Source organism: Protopterus annectens, chromosome 10.part0, assembly GCF_019279795.1.
Source record: "Protopterus annectens isolate FY-2018-M chromosome 10.part0, PAN1.0, whole genome shotgun sequence".
Classification (NCBI taxonomy): Eukaryota; Metazoa; Chordata; order Ceratodontiformes; family Protopteridae; genus Protopterus; species Protopterus annectens.
The window spans coordinates 358,497,314-358,516,177 of record NC_056744.1 but is presented as its reverse complement, the minus strand read 5'-3'; the positions used below and the strand labels follow the sequence as shown (position 1 = coordinate 358,516,177).

The 18,864-nt window shown below is 41.3% G+C and overlaps 1 protein-coding gene across 1 annotated transcript in view; it reads right to left on the bottom strand.

Moving 5' to 3' along the window:
• Nucleotides 1-18,864, bottom strand: part of LAMC2 (laminin subunit gamma 2) — a 292,336-nt gene that overhangs the window by 206,008 nt on the left and 67,464 nt on the right. Inside the window, exon 3 of the mRNA XM_044085264.1 lies at nt 1,190-1,328. Coding sequence (XP_043941199.1) covers nt 1,190-1,328 — 139 coding nt within the window. The remainder of the gene's footprint in view (nt 1-1,189; nt 1,329-18,864) is intronic.

The window sequence follows — 18,864 nt, the reverse complement described above, 5'->3', positions numbered from 1 at the left end:
CCTAATTTAAAGAAGGGTGCAGCTGTAGAAATGTGTCATTATCAGGCAATGCATATGAAATAGCATGTCACTCCTTGTCAGTGCTATGAAACTGTGCAATGCATTTTATATCTCTTCCATGAGAATTATGCCTCAGGGTCATGAGTTCTAATCCCACATCAAGACTGAGGAAAAACCCAGAAGAGACTTAATTTCTTTGGCAAAAATGTATGGGGCTAGCTGTGACAAATTCCAGAAGCAGTCATTACACATGTTTTATAAAATCCACACCCTCTGATATCACTAACGTAGCAGTATTTTATAACTAGTTACAGTGCCCAACCACACACATTAAGAAGCAAGCACACTTACATAGTTTCCTGAGCCTACACCAGTAACCCTTTAATTTTCTCAATGGGAGTGTAACTCTGTGGGAACATAATTACATCCCCTAAGGAATGAGCCTTTAGAAGGCATCTCATAACACTGTGGTTCTTCAGCAGCATTCATGTTATACGCTTGGTCTTGGGGCTTGGACAGCTGGGCATGACATCCCCATCCCCATCCTTTTCAAATTATTTTTAATACAGTATGACGGAAAAAATCATCACAATGTTACATACCAATGCCAGCATTCCTACAGGTTTATTTCTAAAATTGCAGCAGTTTTTTTTCCTAAGGCTTACAGCAGACGTCAAATGTGATGCCCACTATGTCCAGTCACACCTCCCAAAAAAAAGTGTATTACATACACTGTAATCCTTCCCCTCCCATGCTGGCAATTGAGTAGTCCAACTATATTTTCAAACCCAGGTCAGCAGTGTAACGTGGAGCTGTTCACATCACACATTCAGTTCAGCATCAAACAGGGATCCCTAATTACTCTCTGTTAACACAAAAGTAGCAGAAAGGAAGACAGGCCACCCTGTGCAGTTATTATTAACAGTTCTCCTCTACATGCAGAAAATGATCAAGATAAACTAAATGACATAACAATATCCAGGAAGTACTGCAGCCTATGATGTCATCACACAATTGACTCTTTTTTTTATTTAGACATCAGGCTTATATTTCTGTGGTTTCTTCTGAACTTAAAGTTCAGTATTACAATATTAGGTTTAAATACTGTAACAGAAAAAGGACTTTACTCATATCAGATATAATGCCTTCCCATAAAACATCCTTAAGATGAATGCATCAAACAACTTACTCTGCACTGTTGCTGTTTCTGGTACACTCAGCATTGGTTTGCAGGTGGTATCCAGGTAGGCAGCGGTCACATTTTTCACCTGTCGTACCTGGTTTGCAGGTGCACTGGCCATTTTTGTCACACTGAGTATTTACAGAACCTGCAGGAGATAATACAACAGAGAATTAACATAAAAAACAGGTTTATGTTAAAATATTCAAATAATGACTCCCCTTCCTTTTTTATCCTTTGGCTACCCAGTCATGCCCACTAGAAAGAAGCATCACTTTCCATGGGTGACTCTGGAGCACTGTCTGTTAAGCGGCTTTCTTAGAGTTACACAGCTAATGAAGATTAAAGGATTCACAACCGTAGCTGCAAGGTAGAGTTTATTTTAGCACACACCCTAAACGCTCTTTATACTGTCAGGTCTGTTTCTGTATCAGACATTTTCTTTCCATTTACATGCTATAAGTTTAATGTGATATAACTTACTGGCACCACTAACCCTGTCACTGACATTCCAAGCCAACGCTTTGCTTACTGGCACCACTAACCCTGTCACTGACATTCCAAGCCAACGCTTTGCTTACTGGCACCACTAACCCTGTCACTGACATTCCAAGCCAACGCTTTGCTTACTGGCACCACTAACCCTGTCACTGACATTCCAAGCCAACGCTTTGCTTACTGGCACCACTAACCCTGTCACTGACATTCCAAGCCAACGCTTTGCTTACTGGCACCACTAACCCTGTCACTGACATTCCAAGCCAATGCTTTGCTTACTGGCACCACTAACCCTGTCACTGACATTCCAAGCCAACGCTTTGCTTACTGGCACCACTAACCCTGTCACTGACATTCTAAGCCAACACTTTGCTTACTGGCACCACTAACCTTGTCACTCACATTCCAAGCCAACGCTTTGCTTACTGGCACCACTAACCCTGTCACTGACATTCCAAGCCAACGCTTTGCTTACTGGCACCACTAACCCTGTCACTGACATTCCAAGCCAATGCTTTGCTTACTGGCACCACTGACGCTGTCACTGACATTCCAAGCCAACACTTTGCTTACTGGCACCACTAATGCTGTCACTGACATTCCAAGCCAACGCTTTGCTTACTGGCACCACTAACCCTGTCACTGACATTCCAAGCCAACGCTTTGCTTACTGGCACCACTAACCCTGTCACTGACATTCCAAGCCAACGCTTTGCTTACTGGCACCACTAACCCTGTTACTGACATTCCAAGCCAATGCTTTGCTTACTGGCACCACTAACCCTGTCACTGACATTCCAAGCCAACGCTTTGCTTACTGGCACCACTAACCCTGTCACTGACATTCTAAGCCAACACTTTGCTTACTGGCACCACTAACCTTGTCACTCACATGCCAAGCCAACGCTTTGCTTACTGGCACCACTAACCCTGTCACTCACATTCCAAGTCAACGCTTTGCTTACTGGCACCACTAACCCTGTCACTGACATTCCAAGCCAACGCTTTGCTTACTGGCACCACTAACCCTGTCACTGACATTCCAAGCCAATGCTTTGCTTACTGGCACCACTAACGCTGTCACTGACATTCCAAGCCAACGCTTTGCTTACTGGCACCACTAACGCTGTCACTGACATTCCAAGCCAACGCTTTGCTTACTGGCACCACTAACCCTGTCACTGACATTCCAAGCCAACGCTTTGCTTACTGGCACCACTAACGCTGTCACTGACATTCCAAGCCAACGCTTTGCTTATCTTGCACTTTTTCCATACCAAACAAACAGTAAATAGCTTGTCACACTGGTCCTGTATAATGTACTGTTGCTGGTATTTTACTTTCTCTATGTATGTATTTTTTCAGCTACATATGTCCAGTCCTCAGGTTTCAGATCAAGTCTGAAAAGGGAAGATAAGCAGTATATTTACTCAGGTACTGGTTAGTTGTGCATGATAGTTAGATGACAAACATTTCCTTTTAGGCTATATACATTCATTTGATTCTCAGCTGGAGTGCGGGGAGTGCCTTCTGTGTGGAGTCTGCATGTCCTCTCCATGGTTGGGTGTGGGCGTGCCTTCATTGAAGGTTGAACGTCGAGCTGGCACCTTGGCATTCAACAAAGTCTACTGCCAATCATTAGCGGACCGGAGTTCCGCTGTGGCGACCCCTAACCGGGAAAAGCCGAAAGACAAACAACAACATTCAATGGAACATATATGTGCACTGGTTGGAATGCATGCCAGCATTTGATGGCAGGCCACCTTCAAATGTCTATACAAATAACTAAGGAAACTTGTTTTTATACTGATGCAACAGACTGGCAAAATCCTTTCGCACGGAGATGTCTGATTTTTCTAAAGTACTTGAATACCAGTAAAGTTAATCTCCAATACTCAAATCTGAAACAGTGGAACTAGCATCTTTAAAATGAATGCCGCAATTCTAAAAAAAAAAAAAAAAAAAAAAAAAAAAATGAAATGTGAGCTTGTGACAAAAAAACTAAACATTTTTGCAGAGTGACTTAAGTGCCACTGTTGTAATTAGTAAATATATTGCATTTAAAGTCACAAAATCTTGGAGATGAAAGGAAAAGTTGGTTTTATTTTCATAAAACTAGCCACTCCTTTTATTCTGAGAAGAAGACTGACCCCAGAACTCATAAATTTAGTATAGGTGATATAGGGGTACAGACCTTACATTGGGAGATGCAGGGGTACCCTTACACTGAATAGTGCTTCCTTGAAAAAAATAATGTTCAGTCCTCATTACTGTTTGCTAATCCTTTAACTGCTGTAGTACACGAATTCCATCTCCCTAGTTATAATACTCTTTAATATCCATATGAGCATTGCCATCCAAAGAAACCAGTTTAGCTATCAATTTTAGGTTTTAGTCTAATTCAACTTTAGACTAAACTTTCAGAATTATTATAGAAAGAGTTTTGCATCATTAGTTTTATATTTAGCAAAATTGTACTATAAATACTTTCTTAAAATCTTTACAGATCTAGTTTTGTAGTCGATTTCAAAAATCTTCGCTTTTTGTGTAGGATGATACCTAGTTTTTCAAACCCAGGTCTCACCACTTTGGCAATAATTGTGATTTCCGAAAGGTAATCCCCACCCCCTTTAAGAAAGGGTCATTCCATTCACTGTTGCTACCGGTGAAATGGGAGAATGAATAGGCCATTAGGATTTCAGAGGAGGTACATAGTCAACTAGTGGGGCAAAGACTTTACAGGATAAACACTGCTTCAGAGGATAGTGAGTGTGTTGTACGCATTTATTACTACAGTAGTTTACTTTTACTGTATCAGCATTGCCCAACTCTGCAATTAAGCACCCCATTCAGGAAGAAGCATGCACAAACACGTTTATATGCTTAGTTACAAAAATAAACCTATGCATTGAAGCGCAAACATCCTGAAATTCCAAACTCAGCACATTATTCTTGTGCTTGTCTTAGATTCCTGCAGGGCTTGAACCTACGGCTGAATGAAACAAGCTTTAATTGCTAACCTCATATTTGGAGCTTGCATCAGCAGTGAATATTTAATTCCATGTGCCTGTAGCCATTACCACATTAGAATGACTTGTTTGTGCAACTTTCTCCAGTTAATTATCCTGCATCAAACAAGATTATGAACTTTTGCTGGAAGCTACTAACAAATACATTTGAACAACTTGTCCTGGAAAATACATGTGGCCCACATATTTGTATCAGCAAATCTCTAATGTTCATCAACCAGCCTGTGGTTATATAGTCATGTCTAGGCATTTATCTATATTGTAATGTGGTTGGGCAAAGAGAAGTCTTTATTCAGCAAAAAGGTGCAATGGAGAAACTTACATAAAACAGAGCCGAAGTTCAAAAATCAGAACTAGGAGACAACAGCAAGGCAGGCTGGTTCAGTGGCAGTAATTCAGAAAACATGGATAAATGAAGCAGTCAGAAAGACAGACTCCACACCATACCTCTCAACTGTCCAAATTCTTCAGAATGTCCAGATTTTTGCCTCATATTTTGGTTAATTTCACAAAACATCTGAGGTTTTCTAGATAATCACTGAGAATTGAAGTCACTAAGCAATGACAGATGCTTGAGTTTCTAGCTTCAAACCTTTCAGAAAATGCATGCTAGTGCGAAAGCTGTTATCTTTTCAACTTTTTAAGATTATAAAAGCAAAAGCAATGTCTTTCAGCTTTTCCTGGTTAGGGGTCACCACAGCAGATCACCAGTCCGCAGATTGGTCGGCAGTGGTTTTTACTGTGCCAAGTTGCCAGCCCGGCGCCCTATTTAAAAAAAAACATTTTATTTTTGGACCTTTGCCCCCCACTATATTTGGCTTTTTCCAGATTTCTTGCACTTAGAGGTTGAGAGGTATGCTCCACACAGTGAGAGAAATGAACAAATCAGAAGAAGAAAAGGACAGCAACATAAGCTGTTAGGTCTACCAGATGTTATAACAACCTGCAAGCAGCAGGGACTTCAGTAACCCATTTCCCTACTGTGGTCTCTTGCCACACAGATTCTACTTCAACAGGAAATAGGACTTCTAGGTTAATAGGTTTACAGGCAGTTACTAGGCATGCAGTCCACGAGACCATTTAGGAGCCTAGCCCAAATTCCCATGTGATCCAAAGTGTTGCCTGGTTAAGTGACTTGGTCAAGGTCACACAGTAAACACATGGCTGAGGTATTCAAACTCTGCAGCACAAGAAGTAGCCCATTAACAGCTTATCACCTTAGTCCTCTGTATCAGCTACCTTGACTAACTGTTCCTGCTGATTGAAATTGAGACATTGCCCCTCCATCTCATTCTGAGTCCATCATAAGCAGCCCTGTTACTAATATTTAGATTTATTCATGAGTCAGGCAGCACCCAGATGTAATACAGATGAGACTGAACAGGTGAACAAGTGAGGAATTAAGGTATGCTGTCTGTATTCAGTGCAGGAGTAAACACAGTTACTTTAGTCACAATACAGCAAGATAATCAGGCACACATACACGCATCTGCAATAAAAAGAAAAGATTCTTTCACTCAGGTTATTTCTCCCATGATGCATCAATGCTTGTGCAATGCAAAAACAGTCCTGCACCACAACTACTCCTGTACGTGGAGTTTGACTGAGAAAATCTTTGTCTTCCAAAGAGAATAAATGTGAAAAAGACATGACTAGGAGATACCAGGAAAGTGTAAGAGAGACATGTGGAAGAGATACTAGGAAAGTGCAAGACAGATGTGGAAGAGATACTAGGAAAACATATCTGATTTTCTAAGGCAGCATTGCAGTATTTTCTTAATTTCTGCCGACAAAATATGTTATAGTACATATTCTTTGTAGAGGAACGTAGAAAGGTTATTGCTATGTGAGCTACACTGATAAAGAAAGAACAGCAGAAAAGAGCAATAAGAAAAAAGCCACTAAACCGTTATTAGCTGCTAAGACTTTGCTATTTTTGTTCATTTGTTAACCAGGTAGTATATATTTGGCACAAGTGCCACATTCAGGGGAAAGCCAGGAGCACTGCCTGTTAAAACGACACAGTATGTAAGTAAAAATGGTGGGACTCAAGCCCACAGCTACAGAATTATGTTCACTAACAACTCATAGCCCTAATTCTGTACTATTCTATTCATGAATAAGAAAAAGGAAGCTAGCTGTATTCTGGAAAACTTCTTACCTGCACTACATTAGTTTAATATAGATGGAAGGCAACCTGCTCATAGAGAAACAGAGAAGAGGCGGAGTTACTGAAGCAATGAAGAGTGTAGAATACAGTGTGAAAACATGAGTGATACTGCAGAAAGTAGGAAAAGGAGTGCCAAGGTGGAAAACTACAACTAGAATAAACGAGGGACACTCTGTAAGGGAGAGGTGATTGATAAAAAAACTAAAACGGAATCCATCCTTGACTAGGTCCTAACTAACAACCCCACATTGTACCCTCACACAGGCAGTCTCCCAGACACCTTAAGTGACCACAACATAATATACTTTATACGTAGTAGAACAAGCATATGCAAAACCACTAACTATATATCCACTAGAAACACAAAAAAATTCTCTCCTGAGGTCCTCAACACTTTACTCTGTAACTGTGATGGGACCCCCCCTAAAAACCCTCCCACTTGACCAGGCTGTAGCATATTTCAACAAAACATTTCTACAACACCTAGACACTGTCGCTCCATTGCGCAAAATCAAGGTTAGAACCTCTACAAACCCCTGGCTCAGTAAAGAAACCAAACAAATCCTCAAGTCCAGAGACACTGCCTGGCTTTACTATCAAAAAAACAAAGAAACACAAAGCCTAACTAAGTACCAAGAACTGCGCAACTGTGCAAATAATGCATTAGGCTGGGCAAAAATCCTACTACACAACATTACAAACTAAATACCAACACAACCTGCAAAAATTTGGAAAAAGGTAAACCAGCTAATAAAATCCACCCAAAAGGCTACCCCCAAACCAACCACCCCTGACACTACAGTTCCCATCGAAACACAATTCAACTCCCACTTTGTGAACTCAATTCTATCCTTAGTATCACAGGACAGTTCCTTCCTCACTATCCCCCCCAACACAAATAACACTAATACAAGCTTTACCCTCAAAACAGTTTCCACCACTTCAATCAAAAGCATGCTCTCCAAACTAAAAACCTCATCACAGCAGCCGACCTACTCCCCAGCTATTTCTTGAAACTCACAGCAGATGCTATTGCTATCCCAGTCTCCACTCTCATAAACAGATCAGTTGTTGAAAACTATGTGTCCAAACTCTGGAAAATATCCTATGTTACACCCATACATAAAGGTGGGACCGCCACTGAACTTAATAACTACAGACCCATTGCTTTACTCTCCCCTCTGGCCAAAATCCTAGAAAAATGCATCCATACCCAGATGCTAAACTATCTCCTAGACAGCAACATCCTGTCACCTACTCAGCATGGTTTCAGACCTGCCCATAGTACCACTACAGCCCTCCTCTGCTTTACAGACACAGTAAACCGTCTCAGAAATGAAGGCCTACAAGTGTCAACTCTTTTTTTGGATATGTCCAAAGCATTTGACACAGTCTCACACCAAATCCTGCTAAACAAACTAAACCAATATCATCTATCGAATTCCACTCTTACCTGGTTCCAAAGTTACTTAACTGACAGGTACCAAGCTGTGAAATGGGAAAATTCTCTCTCTCCTCAGCTGCCCATAACTATAGGAGTCCCACAGGGTTCTATCTTAGGACCACTAGTATTCACAGTCTTCACAAATGACCTCCATACCTCCACACAGCATGCATCTATAATTCAGTATGCAGATGACACTACCTTAATCTGTGCTGCACCAAACATTCCCACCCTCCTGCAAATAACTCAACTAGCATTCTCTGACATTGAAAATTACCTTACCAAAGCCCAAATTATCCTCAATCCAAAGAAAACTCAGCTTATGATTATAACCGGTTCTAACAAAAACAATAACAGTCAATTCACTATCTACTCCATAAATGCTACTCCAATTGCTCCAGTGGCACAGGCTAAGCTATTGGGAATAACCGTAGACTCTCACCTAAAATTTGATAGTCATCTCAACTTAACTATTAAAAAAGTACATGCCAAACTGGGGTCACTCTACCGTATCAAACCATTTCTTACCAATAACACAAGATCAGCCATTGCTCGCTCCCAACTTCTATCCACCCTACTCTATGCATCTCCCATTCTGACTAATCTCAACAAAACTGAACTAAGCAAAATAGAAGCCTGCTATAACAGAATTGCCCGCTTTGCTGCAAATTGCTCATATAGAACTCATCACTGTACTGCTTTGAGACAGCTCCACTGGCTTGAACTACCCAACCTCCTAACCTACAATCAGCTCTGCCTCTGTCATTCTATCTATTACCTCCCCAATAAGTGTCCTGCCCCCAAAAACCCAGTACAACATCACTCAGCCAAAAGGCTTCTTAGATCATCAAGCAAACTACTACTAGAAGTCACCAACAGCTACAATAGCTTTGGAGATGCACTATATAGTAGTTCAGTGGCTAAAAAATGGAACTCTGTCCCTACTAGCATTCAAAACACATCATCCAAAGCCTCCTTTAAAGACCTCATCAGGCAACATCTCAAGCAAAGTTGGCAGTGCCATGATTGCTCCCCAGGCTAGTGAAAGGGGATAACATATACATACTAAATCTAGAGCACTTGATAATAGTTTTCAATCTTACTCACAAACACTGGCTAATCTACAATGTATGTACTGTACCTGTGTACTATGTATGTATTCTACCTTTGTTCCAAATTTCAGTTGTACACCACAAATCTATTAATTACCTTTGTTTTTAAAATTACTATTTTTTGTTTGTTCTCTCCACTGTAACTGTTTATGTGCCGCATACCACTGTAAAAACATGTCTCTTGTAATTTGTGTGTATATTGATCATGTCTAAATAACTAAATGTGTCTGTAATTTTTCTTTGTGGAGATTTTCTCCCCGGGCCTCTGCTGAAAAAGGGCCTTTTCAGCTCAGTCAGACACCCCTGGTTAACAAATGTAAAATAAATAAATAAAAATAAAATAATGGTGTTTAGAGAGAAGGGAAAAGGTCTAGAACAGATGCGCCTAGGTAGCGGAAAGGTCTGGAACAGATGCACCTAGGTAGAGGAAAGGTCTAGAATAGATGTGCCTAGGCAGGGGGATGGTCTAGAACAGATGTGCCTAGGTAGAGGAAAGGTCTAGAACAGATGTGCCTAGGTAGAGGAAAGTAGAGGAAAGGTCTAGAATAGGTACACCTTGGTAGAGTGAAGGTCTAGAACAGATGCACCTAGGTAGAGATACAGCTTAGTATGATACCATATAACATGAATTTGAGGAGGGAAAAAAGCTGAAATCAGAAAGAACAACTGTTCCAAGTTACCTCATTGACTGTAGTAAAGGAGGAGTCTTAAGAAAAACATAATGGGATGGACATATTTAAACCTGAGGGGAAATGGATGAAACAGAAAGATAGGATTAAGGCTACAAAAAAGAAATGGCCATGATGGAGACATGACTAACCTACCGCAGCCTTTTGTTTTATTAAGATGTTTCTTTCAGCTCAGCCACTCCACTGGCAGAGAAACATAAAGCCCTGATTACAGCCCAGCTGACACTGGTTGCACTGCATTTCTCTCGTGAGCTGACTTTTATATTTTCATTTAGGCTGCACTCGTGTGCTCCTAAATGACAATAATGTTTCTTTGAATCTTTTGAATCTTTGGCTCGATAAGCAGCTCAGGAGAATTATGAAGAGGCAGGGAGGGATGAGCATGTCTGCTTTGGGGGAGCACTCATATGTGATGTTCCCTGAGGCAAAGTATGGTCCAAGGAGGAGATCTGCCCTATGGTCCTTAGACATGATCAGTGAGTGTCATGCCCTTCTGGTATTTGTAATATATATTTATCTAATTTTCTTTAGTCAATCCAATTTCTTTCAAAAAGGCAAATTAGCAATTTAAACCTTTAGAGCAAGCTTGCTACAATGGACTATGGAGCCAGATGGCTATAAAAAGGAAGTGATGTAAGTTTATTTAGTTCTGATGAAGTTGAAGTGGTTGAACTTTCCCAGTAAACAAATGTTAAATAAATAAAACATGTCCCATGTGCCATAGGGATGAAATCATTTAATTATTTTTATTATCAACTTCTTTGCCTGCTTTTATTTGAATAAATTTCCTGTGTTGAAGATTTGGGGCCCTAGTGCTACCTCTGTACAAAATGCACTTCTGTGTTTTTTTTTTTTGTTTGTTTTTTAATAAAATTAATGATACATAGTTATTCTGGTGCCAGTATATTTGGATTGTGTAGAATTTCATGACAAAATAAAAATATGGATTTTTTTTTAGTTTATGCCTGTAGTAGTTCTTTAGGTAAGAGAATGGAGGTGAAGCCAGTTTCAACCCCCTACACAAAAATTGCCAAAAGTTATCATCAAAACAAGATTTTCTATGAAATGCTATAAAACCAGGACACACACAGCTAAAGAGAAACTCTCTTTCAAAGAGTTAGTTCCTAAAGAACTGCAACAAGCCTGCTTTTACTGCAACAAGGTGTCAACAAGCCCACTAATTTTTGGAAGTAAAGATTTGCTACTCTGTTTGTCACTGTAGAAAATGAAGGAAGATATAGAATACTAGAAGTTGCTTTAAGCTGCGTTACTAGATAGAAATGTCAACTGCGACTCACTGATAAATGAGCAGAACTGCTAAATCCAGCACCCAGTTAAGACAGTGTGTAAAACAGTATGCAAACTTTACAGAATTATAACTATGAGTGCCTAACAAATCCCACAGTTTAGGACCATTTCATGAAATAAAATCTAAATGTATTACTCTAAGCCTCTTCGTTTTGGTTTAAGCACTTGGGCTTTAGGCCTACCCCTTAGCTCTCCCTGGCCTCTCTCCCTCAGATTCTGACAAATATGGATGGACAATTTCCTACGGTTTCCCCTGTCAGCCTGGTTGATATGGGGATCCTGAGGCAGTGCAGCAACTGCCTCATGTACATGGACAACCATCTACTACTACCACCTAGGAGCACAATTTGAGAGAGATGCAATTACATTATGAACCTAGAGTGTCTTCTCTCTCCCTCACAGACCAGTACATCTGGCACTGAGAAGGTTGTCAACACAATCACCACACCTCAAACACCACCCACAACTACACAACACACACCCACATATGCGGAGGTTCTCAACAAAAACAAACCCAAACAAAAGAGACCTCAGAGGAAAAAACACATGAGAACTCCAGAACCTTCCACACCTCATACCATGCATAGTGTCTCGCAACCACTAAGGCCTAACCATAAAGCCAACATATTAGTCATAGGAGACTCCATTGTAAGACACACAGATGTGCCTCTCACCAGGCTGGATAAGGAGAAAGCCACAGTTAGTTGTTTGTCAGGTGCTAGAATCCATCATATCACACACGCATTTAAGTCTCTCAACAACAGGTACTATTATGACTCTGTCATAGTCCATGTTGGCGTGAACAACTTGAGACATACCTCCCTGGACTATATGAAGAGAGACATGATTGAGCTTGCTGAATATGTGTCACAGGCAGGTATGTCCCTGGCCTTAAGCAACATTCTACAGTCACCCAGAATGACGCCTCAATACAAACAGAAAATGATTGACTTTAAAAATTAGCTTAGTTTCTGGTGTCATTCCAGGGGGATCCAGTGCCTGACAGCCTGGGAAGTTATGATTGACAGATCATGATACTTTGCTAGAGATGGACTGCATCTGTCTCACTTGGGCTTCAGGCTTCTAGCAACGGCTCTTGCCTCCCCCATAGTGCCTTTTTTAGGAAAAGTCATGAGGTCGATACTACCAACATAAAAACTCAACAAAATCCAAATTAAAGGTCATGCTGCTAAACGCTAGGAGTCTAAACATGAAACTGCACTCATTGCAAGAATTCTTAACCCTGGAAGGCATTTGTGCAGTCACAGAAACCTGGTTCAAAGCTGTGATGAGCACCCAAGCCTTACCTGGTTACTCATCCTATCTGATCCCGAAATGTGGGCAGCAAAGCCAAAGGAGGTGGAGTTTCAATATATATTAAAGACACACACACAGGCTGGTCAAACAATATGGTGCACAGGAGACACTCCAGGTGCAGTTAACCATTGACAAGACTCCTATTCAATTATAGTTAGCTACAAGCCCCCAAATTTGACTCAAGATGCCCACTCCACCTATCTGGACCTCTTCAAATCTATCAAAATTTAACCCTTTACCCTGATTCTGGCAGACTTTAATTACCCAACCATAGATTGGAAAACTACTCATGCCAGAACACAAATGCCCACAGATTCCTTGATTTTATCAATGTAAATGCCTTGGAACAGCTAGTTGATACCCCCACAAGAGGTGATAATATCTTGGACTTGGTATTAACCAGCATGAGTAACCACCGCAGCACCCCTATGGTATCATCCTCCCTGGTAAGATCCGACCATAAAGCGGTCACTTTCGAAGTCACCATCTCCTCTGACCCCCCCCCCCCCTCTAGCTAGGGTCAAACAAAAAACTCTTCAAAGCTGATTACAGCCTCCTGAGGGATGGTATAAACAGCTTCACAGCCCCTTCCCCACTGTAGGAGCTGGCACCAGTGTCCAAATCTACACCAAAGTACTATACAAGCATTTACATAGATGCATGGAATCAGGAATACCTAACAGGACAAAATCATCCTTTGCAAGAAAGAGTAAACCTGTCTGGTGGATATCTGCAATAAATAAACTATATAACAAAAGGAAAAAATTTCTGTCCAGGACCTAGAAGGAGCAGGTGCCCAATTGGAAGCAATCTCTCCTTAGCCTGAACAAGCAAATAAGAGCACTAGTGAAATCCTATAAAGCCAACTTTGAGTCCAAATTGGCCACATCCACTAGAGACAATCATAAGGCCTTCTTCTCATATGTCCGAAATCTCAAAGGAAGCACCCAGATCTGTTCAGAACTGGTGGTCAAGGACACCACATACACAAACGCTGTAGATATAGCCAATCTACTAGCTGACAGATTCAGTGAAAACTTCTCCCCTCTGTCCCCCCATCAGTAAATCAGGACATCCCCAGTACTTGCCCCCCACCCCTTATTTCTAGGGAACAGGTTATCACTGCCCTCTCAAAGGTAGAAAATACAGCCTCCATGGGACCCGATAACATCCCAGGCTGCATCCTACATGAACTCAGGCATCAACTTGCAACACCATTAGGCACCCTATTCAACAAAAGCCTGAGTACTGGCTTTGTCACAGCTGAGTGGAGGACAGCCACTGTCATCCCTTTACACAATGGTGGAGCATCCACCCATCCAGGAAATTATAGATCCATTAGCCTAACTAGTCTGATCTGCAAGGCCATGGAACGGATTATCATGGACTTCATTAACAGAGACATTAGCAACCTCCAAACACTTGATCCCACTCAGTTTGGCTTTGTCAAGGGGAGGTCATGTCTGTTAAATCTGGTCAACTTTTTTGAGATAGTCACCAAAGCCAATGATGAGGGGAAGATGGTACACACCGCCTACCTTGAACTGGCCAAAACCTTCGACACTATTCCCCACTCAGGCATAGTAGATAAACTCTTTCAACTAGGCATCAATCCATATGTTACCAGATGGGTAGCAAACTAGCCCACTGACAGAATCCACCTAATCAAAATAGGGCAAGCCACCTCAAGCAGTAGACTTGTAATGAGAGGTGTACCACAGGGATTGGTCTTGGGGCCTCTGTTATTTGGGATATACTTCTCTGAGGTGCAGGATAAAACCAGTGGGCTATGGCTGACCAAGTTTGCAGATGACTGCAAGCTGGGTGCAGTCATCAATTCCCCAAGTGATGTGGACACCCTCCAAGATGGTCTCACCCAAACAAATGACTGGTGCCAGAAACATGGCCTCAAGCTGAATGCCAAAAAATGCATCATCATCTCCTTTGAGGAGAGTGACGTCCCCCCATATTATCGCATTAATAACAACATCCTAAGTACACAATCAGTAGTGAGGGGATTTGGACACCCAGGTTGATAGCAACCTGACTTTTGACCGCCATGTTGCTTCCGTTGTACGGAAAGCTTTCTACATGGCCCACCTCATAAGTAAGAGTATTTCATCCAGGGGCAAAGAGGTTATAAAATCCCTGTATTCTTCCCTTATAAGGCCAATTACTGAGTACAATACCCCCTTCAGCATGCACCTCACAAAGCACATGCAGCAGCTGGAGAGACCACAGAGGTTCCTCACCAGGAGAATCCAGGGCCTCAAACACCTACCCTACACAGATAGGCTAAAAGCCCTGTCCCTCTACTCAGTTTCATACATATTCCTCAGAGGTGACCTCTGTCTGGCATACAAAGCCATCTCAGACCCCACCTTGATGGGACTGCTGCATATACGCAAGTCAAGCTCCACTCGAGCAACCCGTACGCGTGACCTCAGCCTGGTCTGTGATATCAATAGGACTTGTTGGCAGGACAGATTTGTGTCCCAGGGACTCCCCATGTGTGGAATAGACTCCCTCTTCACGTCAAGCAGAGCACCTCATTATCCCTTTTTAAGCGCAACCTGGATAACTGGATGGAAAACAGAAAATACACTCCTGGGATTCCACCTGTGTCCCTGCTGGACAGGGGCTCTGGGTGCTGACTAGTCTAAACATGGGCTAAACTCTTGGCTAGGCCTATAAGGGCCTCAGGGCCAATAGCCTAGTAACTTCCTATGATCCGATGATCCTATGATCCTATGCACTGTGAAAAGAATTTAGCAGGCTGCAGTTAGCACATATCAGCATAATTAAATGAAAAGCAAAATTTGACACTGTTTGACAGGCAGATTAAGAAACTTGTGATGCAGAATAACGTCATTATAAATGATTGTAGAATTAAATCTCCTGGTTTATTGTATGTTTGGTTGTGTCATATTACTGTGATACAAAGTAAACTGTATGAGAAATAGAGACAGAGCTGAAAAAAAAAACAAAATCACATCAATACACATCTCCCATCAGACAATTTTAAGGTATAACAAATTACAAAATAATACTAAACAGTAACACTGAGGCACCAGTATTGTATAGAAGATAAATATATGATACAAAATAAGTTTGTGTCCCTTACTATTGAACCAAACACTTTTATGATTGGATGGGAGATAGGAAATTCACCCTGGGGATCATGTCAGTCGCCCTGCTAGACAGGGGCCCAGAGAAGTAAATATTGTGGGAAAAAATTTCCAGGGAATTGTTATGGCTAGGCTTGCATAGGCCTTAGGGCCGATAGCCTAGTACCAGCCTATGAACCTATACTTGGGGATTTCAATTATCCATATATTAGCTAGGATACTTACACTATTAATAAATAAATAAATATGCATAATACTGCCTAGACTTAATGCAAACAAACTATATGATGACCTAAAGGGTTTCAAGAGCACCCTCCGAGGAAGACCCAACAACAAACACTGCTACACTTGTGGAAGGGTTCAATTCTCACCTCAGTCCTTGCACTGAAGCATTGTTCCCAATCTATAAATTACAACTCAAAATTTAGAAATAATCCATCCCCTTTGGTAGAACTCTAGCCTAAACAAATATAACAAGAAAACACTTTGCCTTATTAACAAACAGAAAACCTCACATCACCAAATTATGTAAAGTGTTTTGAAGCAAAATCAAATCTTCCAAGGCCAAGTTTAAATTGTTTCCTCTGTCAAAAAAATCACTAGTCCTTCTTCAAATATATCAGGAACCTTAGGAACAACACCCAGCACTGCTCTGAACTGATGCAGGATGGTCCTAACTAATCTACCCTGAAAACATACATGATGTATTAGCAGACACATTTAGTTCAAACTTATGTCCTTTCTTGTGCTAGCCTAAACATGCTTGACTCCTTGTCAGCTTCTCCTCAAAATATCACCCCTGAACAAGCCCTAAAGGTACTTGAAGTACTGAAATACTATCTCATGGGGATCTGAAACTTTACTGTGGAGCTTCCTTGCCATTATACTTCACAGCCTTACTGACCCCCCTCCCCCACAACCTGTTTAGCCTCAGCCTCTCAAATGCTTTGTACCTGAGGCTTGCAGAACTGATGTTGTCATTCTCCCACGATAAGGAGGCCAAGCCTCAGAATTGATGGACATGCTCCACCTAAAGAAATCCAAGTCACTGCGAGCCACGTGCTCTAGTGAGCTAAACCTCGCCACAACAATAAATAGAACATGCTGGAGGGATAGATTCCTGTCACAGAGACTCCCCATGCTTTGGAACAAAATTCCTAACTACATTAGGCAGAGCCCCTCACTAACACTCTTCAAGAGAAGCCTTGACGAGTGGATGGGTAACAGAAAGTACACCCCTGGGATCACTTCATTGGCTCTGCTTGACAGAGGCTCAGTTAATTAATCAATGGGGCGGCAAAAACCAACACACTCTGGCTAGGCTTATAAATGCCCTCGAGCAGATAGCCTAGTACCTACCTATGAACCTATGAACCTATGAGCCAATGATCATGGCAGCTACAGAACCATAAACTTCATAAGCCTTATCTATAACACAACAGAACACATTATTATGGATCGCATAAATGTAGACATTGGCAGCATAAAGTCCCCTGACCCAAATCAGTTTGGATTTTTGAAGGGTAGATCCTATCTGCTAAACTTGGTTGACCACTTTGAAAAAGTCCTTGAGGCCTTGAATAACAACAAGTCATTCCAGCCAGTTTATTTTGACCTCTCCACCTAGGCATCATAGATAAGCATATCAAACTAAATGTAAACCCTTTTGCTGCCCAATGGACAGCAACATGTTTTATAAAACAGAATTTGCACATTTAGATTGGGGGCACAAAAGGCTCATGACCAGCGGTGACTCCCAGGCCTCTGTAATGGTGCCCATCATATTTGGTATTTACTCTACTGATGTCACAGATGACATCAAGGGCTTTTGACTGACTAAGTTTGCTGATGAATGTAAACTTGGTGCCTTCATTAACTCCCCTGAGGACTGCCACATTCTTTAAGAAGGACAAATACAGAGGGAAAAAAAGGGGTGCCATAACCCTGGTCTCAAGCTAATTGCTAAAAAAGTGTAATATTGTACTCTGGCAAAAGGAAACACATTTGTTCTTACCACATTAATGGTATCCCATCCAAACTAGACACATTTATCAGTGATCTGGGCACATCTGTTTGGTATGACCTCTCCTCTGACTACCTTGCAGCCATACCTCTCCTTAAATTTTACTCAGCTGATGTATTAAGAATATTCCCTCCAGGTCCAAAGATGTTATTATACCTATTGCTCTCTTATTAGGCCTATGGTCAAATAAAGTGCCCCTTCCTCAGCAGGTCCTCTTATAAAGGTGATAACAAGCAATAGACTACATATGCCATTATACAACAGCCTGTGGAAGTAATACATTTCTTATGATTCAGCTTCATCTCCAAGACCATATTTATCCTTTTGATGCCATGTTCAAAGCCCACCACCCTGCTGAATGCATCATCTCACAGGCACATACAGATACACACACATATGCACGAATGGAAATGCACGCACATTCACACACACATTAGGCAAATAGTTGAGAAATAAAGTATATATACACAAAACTACAGTTGCCATAGGCATGCATTACTCAGACACACAGAAACACTCAGTCTCACACACACACACACACACACACACACACACACACACACACACACACAAACATATATATATGATTGTAGATGCATATATCAAAAATTCACTATATCGAAAGTCAACTGATCTAATACAACTAGTCAAACAGCTACTTATCAAAAAATCCAACAAGAAAAACAAAAGCATTGTTTTCTGCATGAGGCAAGTCCCCTTGCACTCATCACACCCCCTGTTAATTATGTATACCAACTCCAAGACTGTACTACAGTCAAGAGAGGGCACATTGCCCAATACCCACTATACCACAATCTTTCACAGAAAAAAGCTGGCACATTCCTCACAGAAAAAAAGATGGCACATTCAATCAGCTGTACTGTTTTCTTCCCATTTTACAACTGGAACGTTCGACCAGTTGTCGGTAACCCATAAATATATACACATATATATATATATATATAT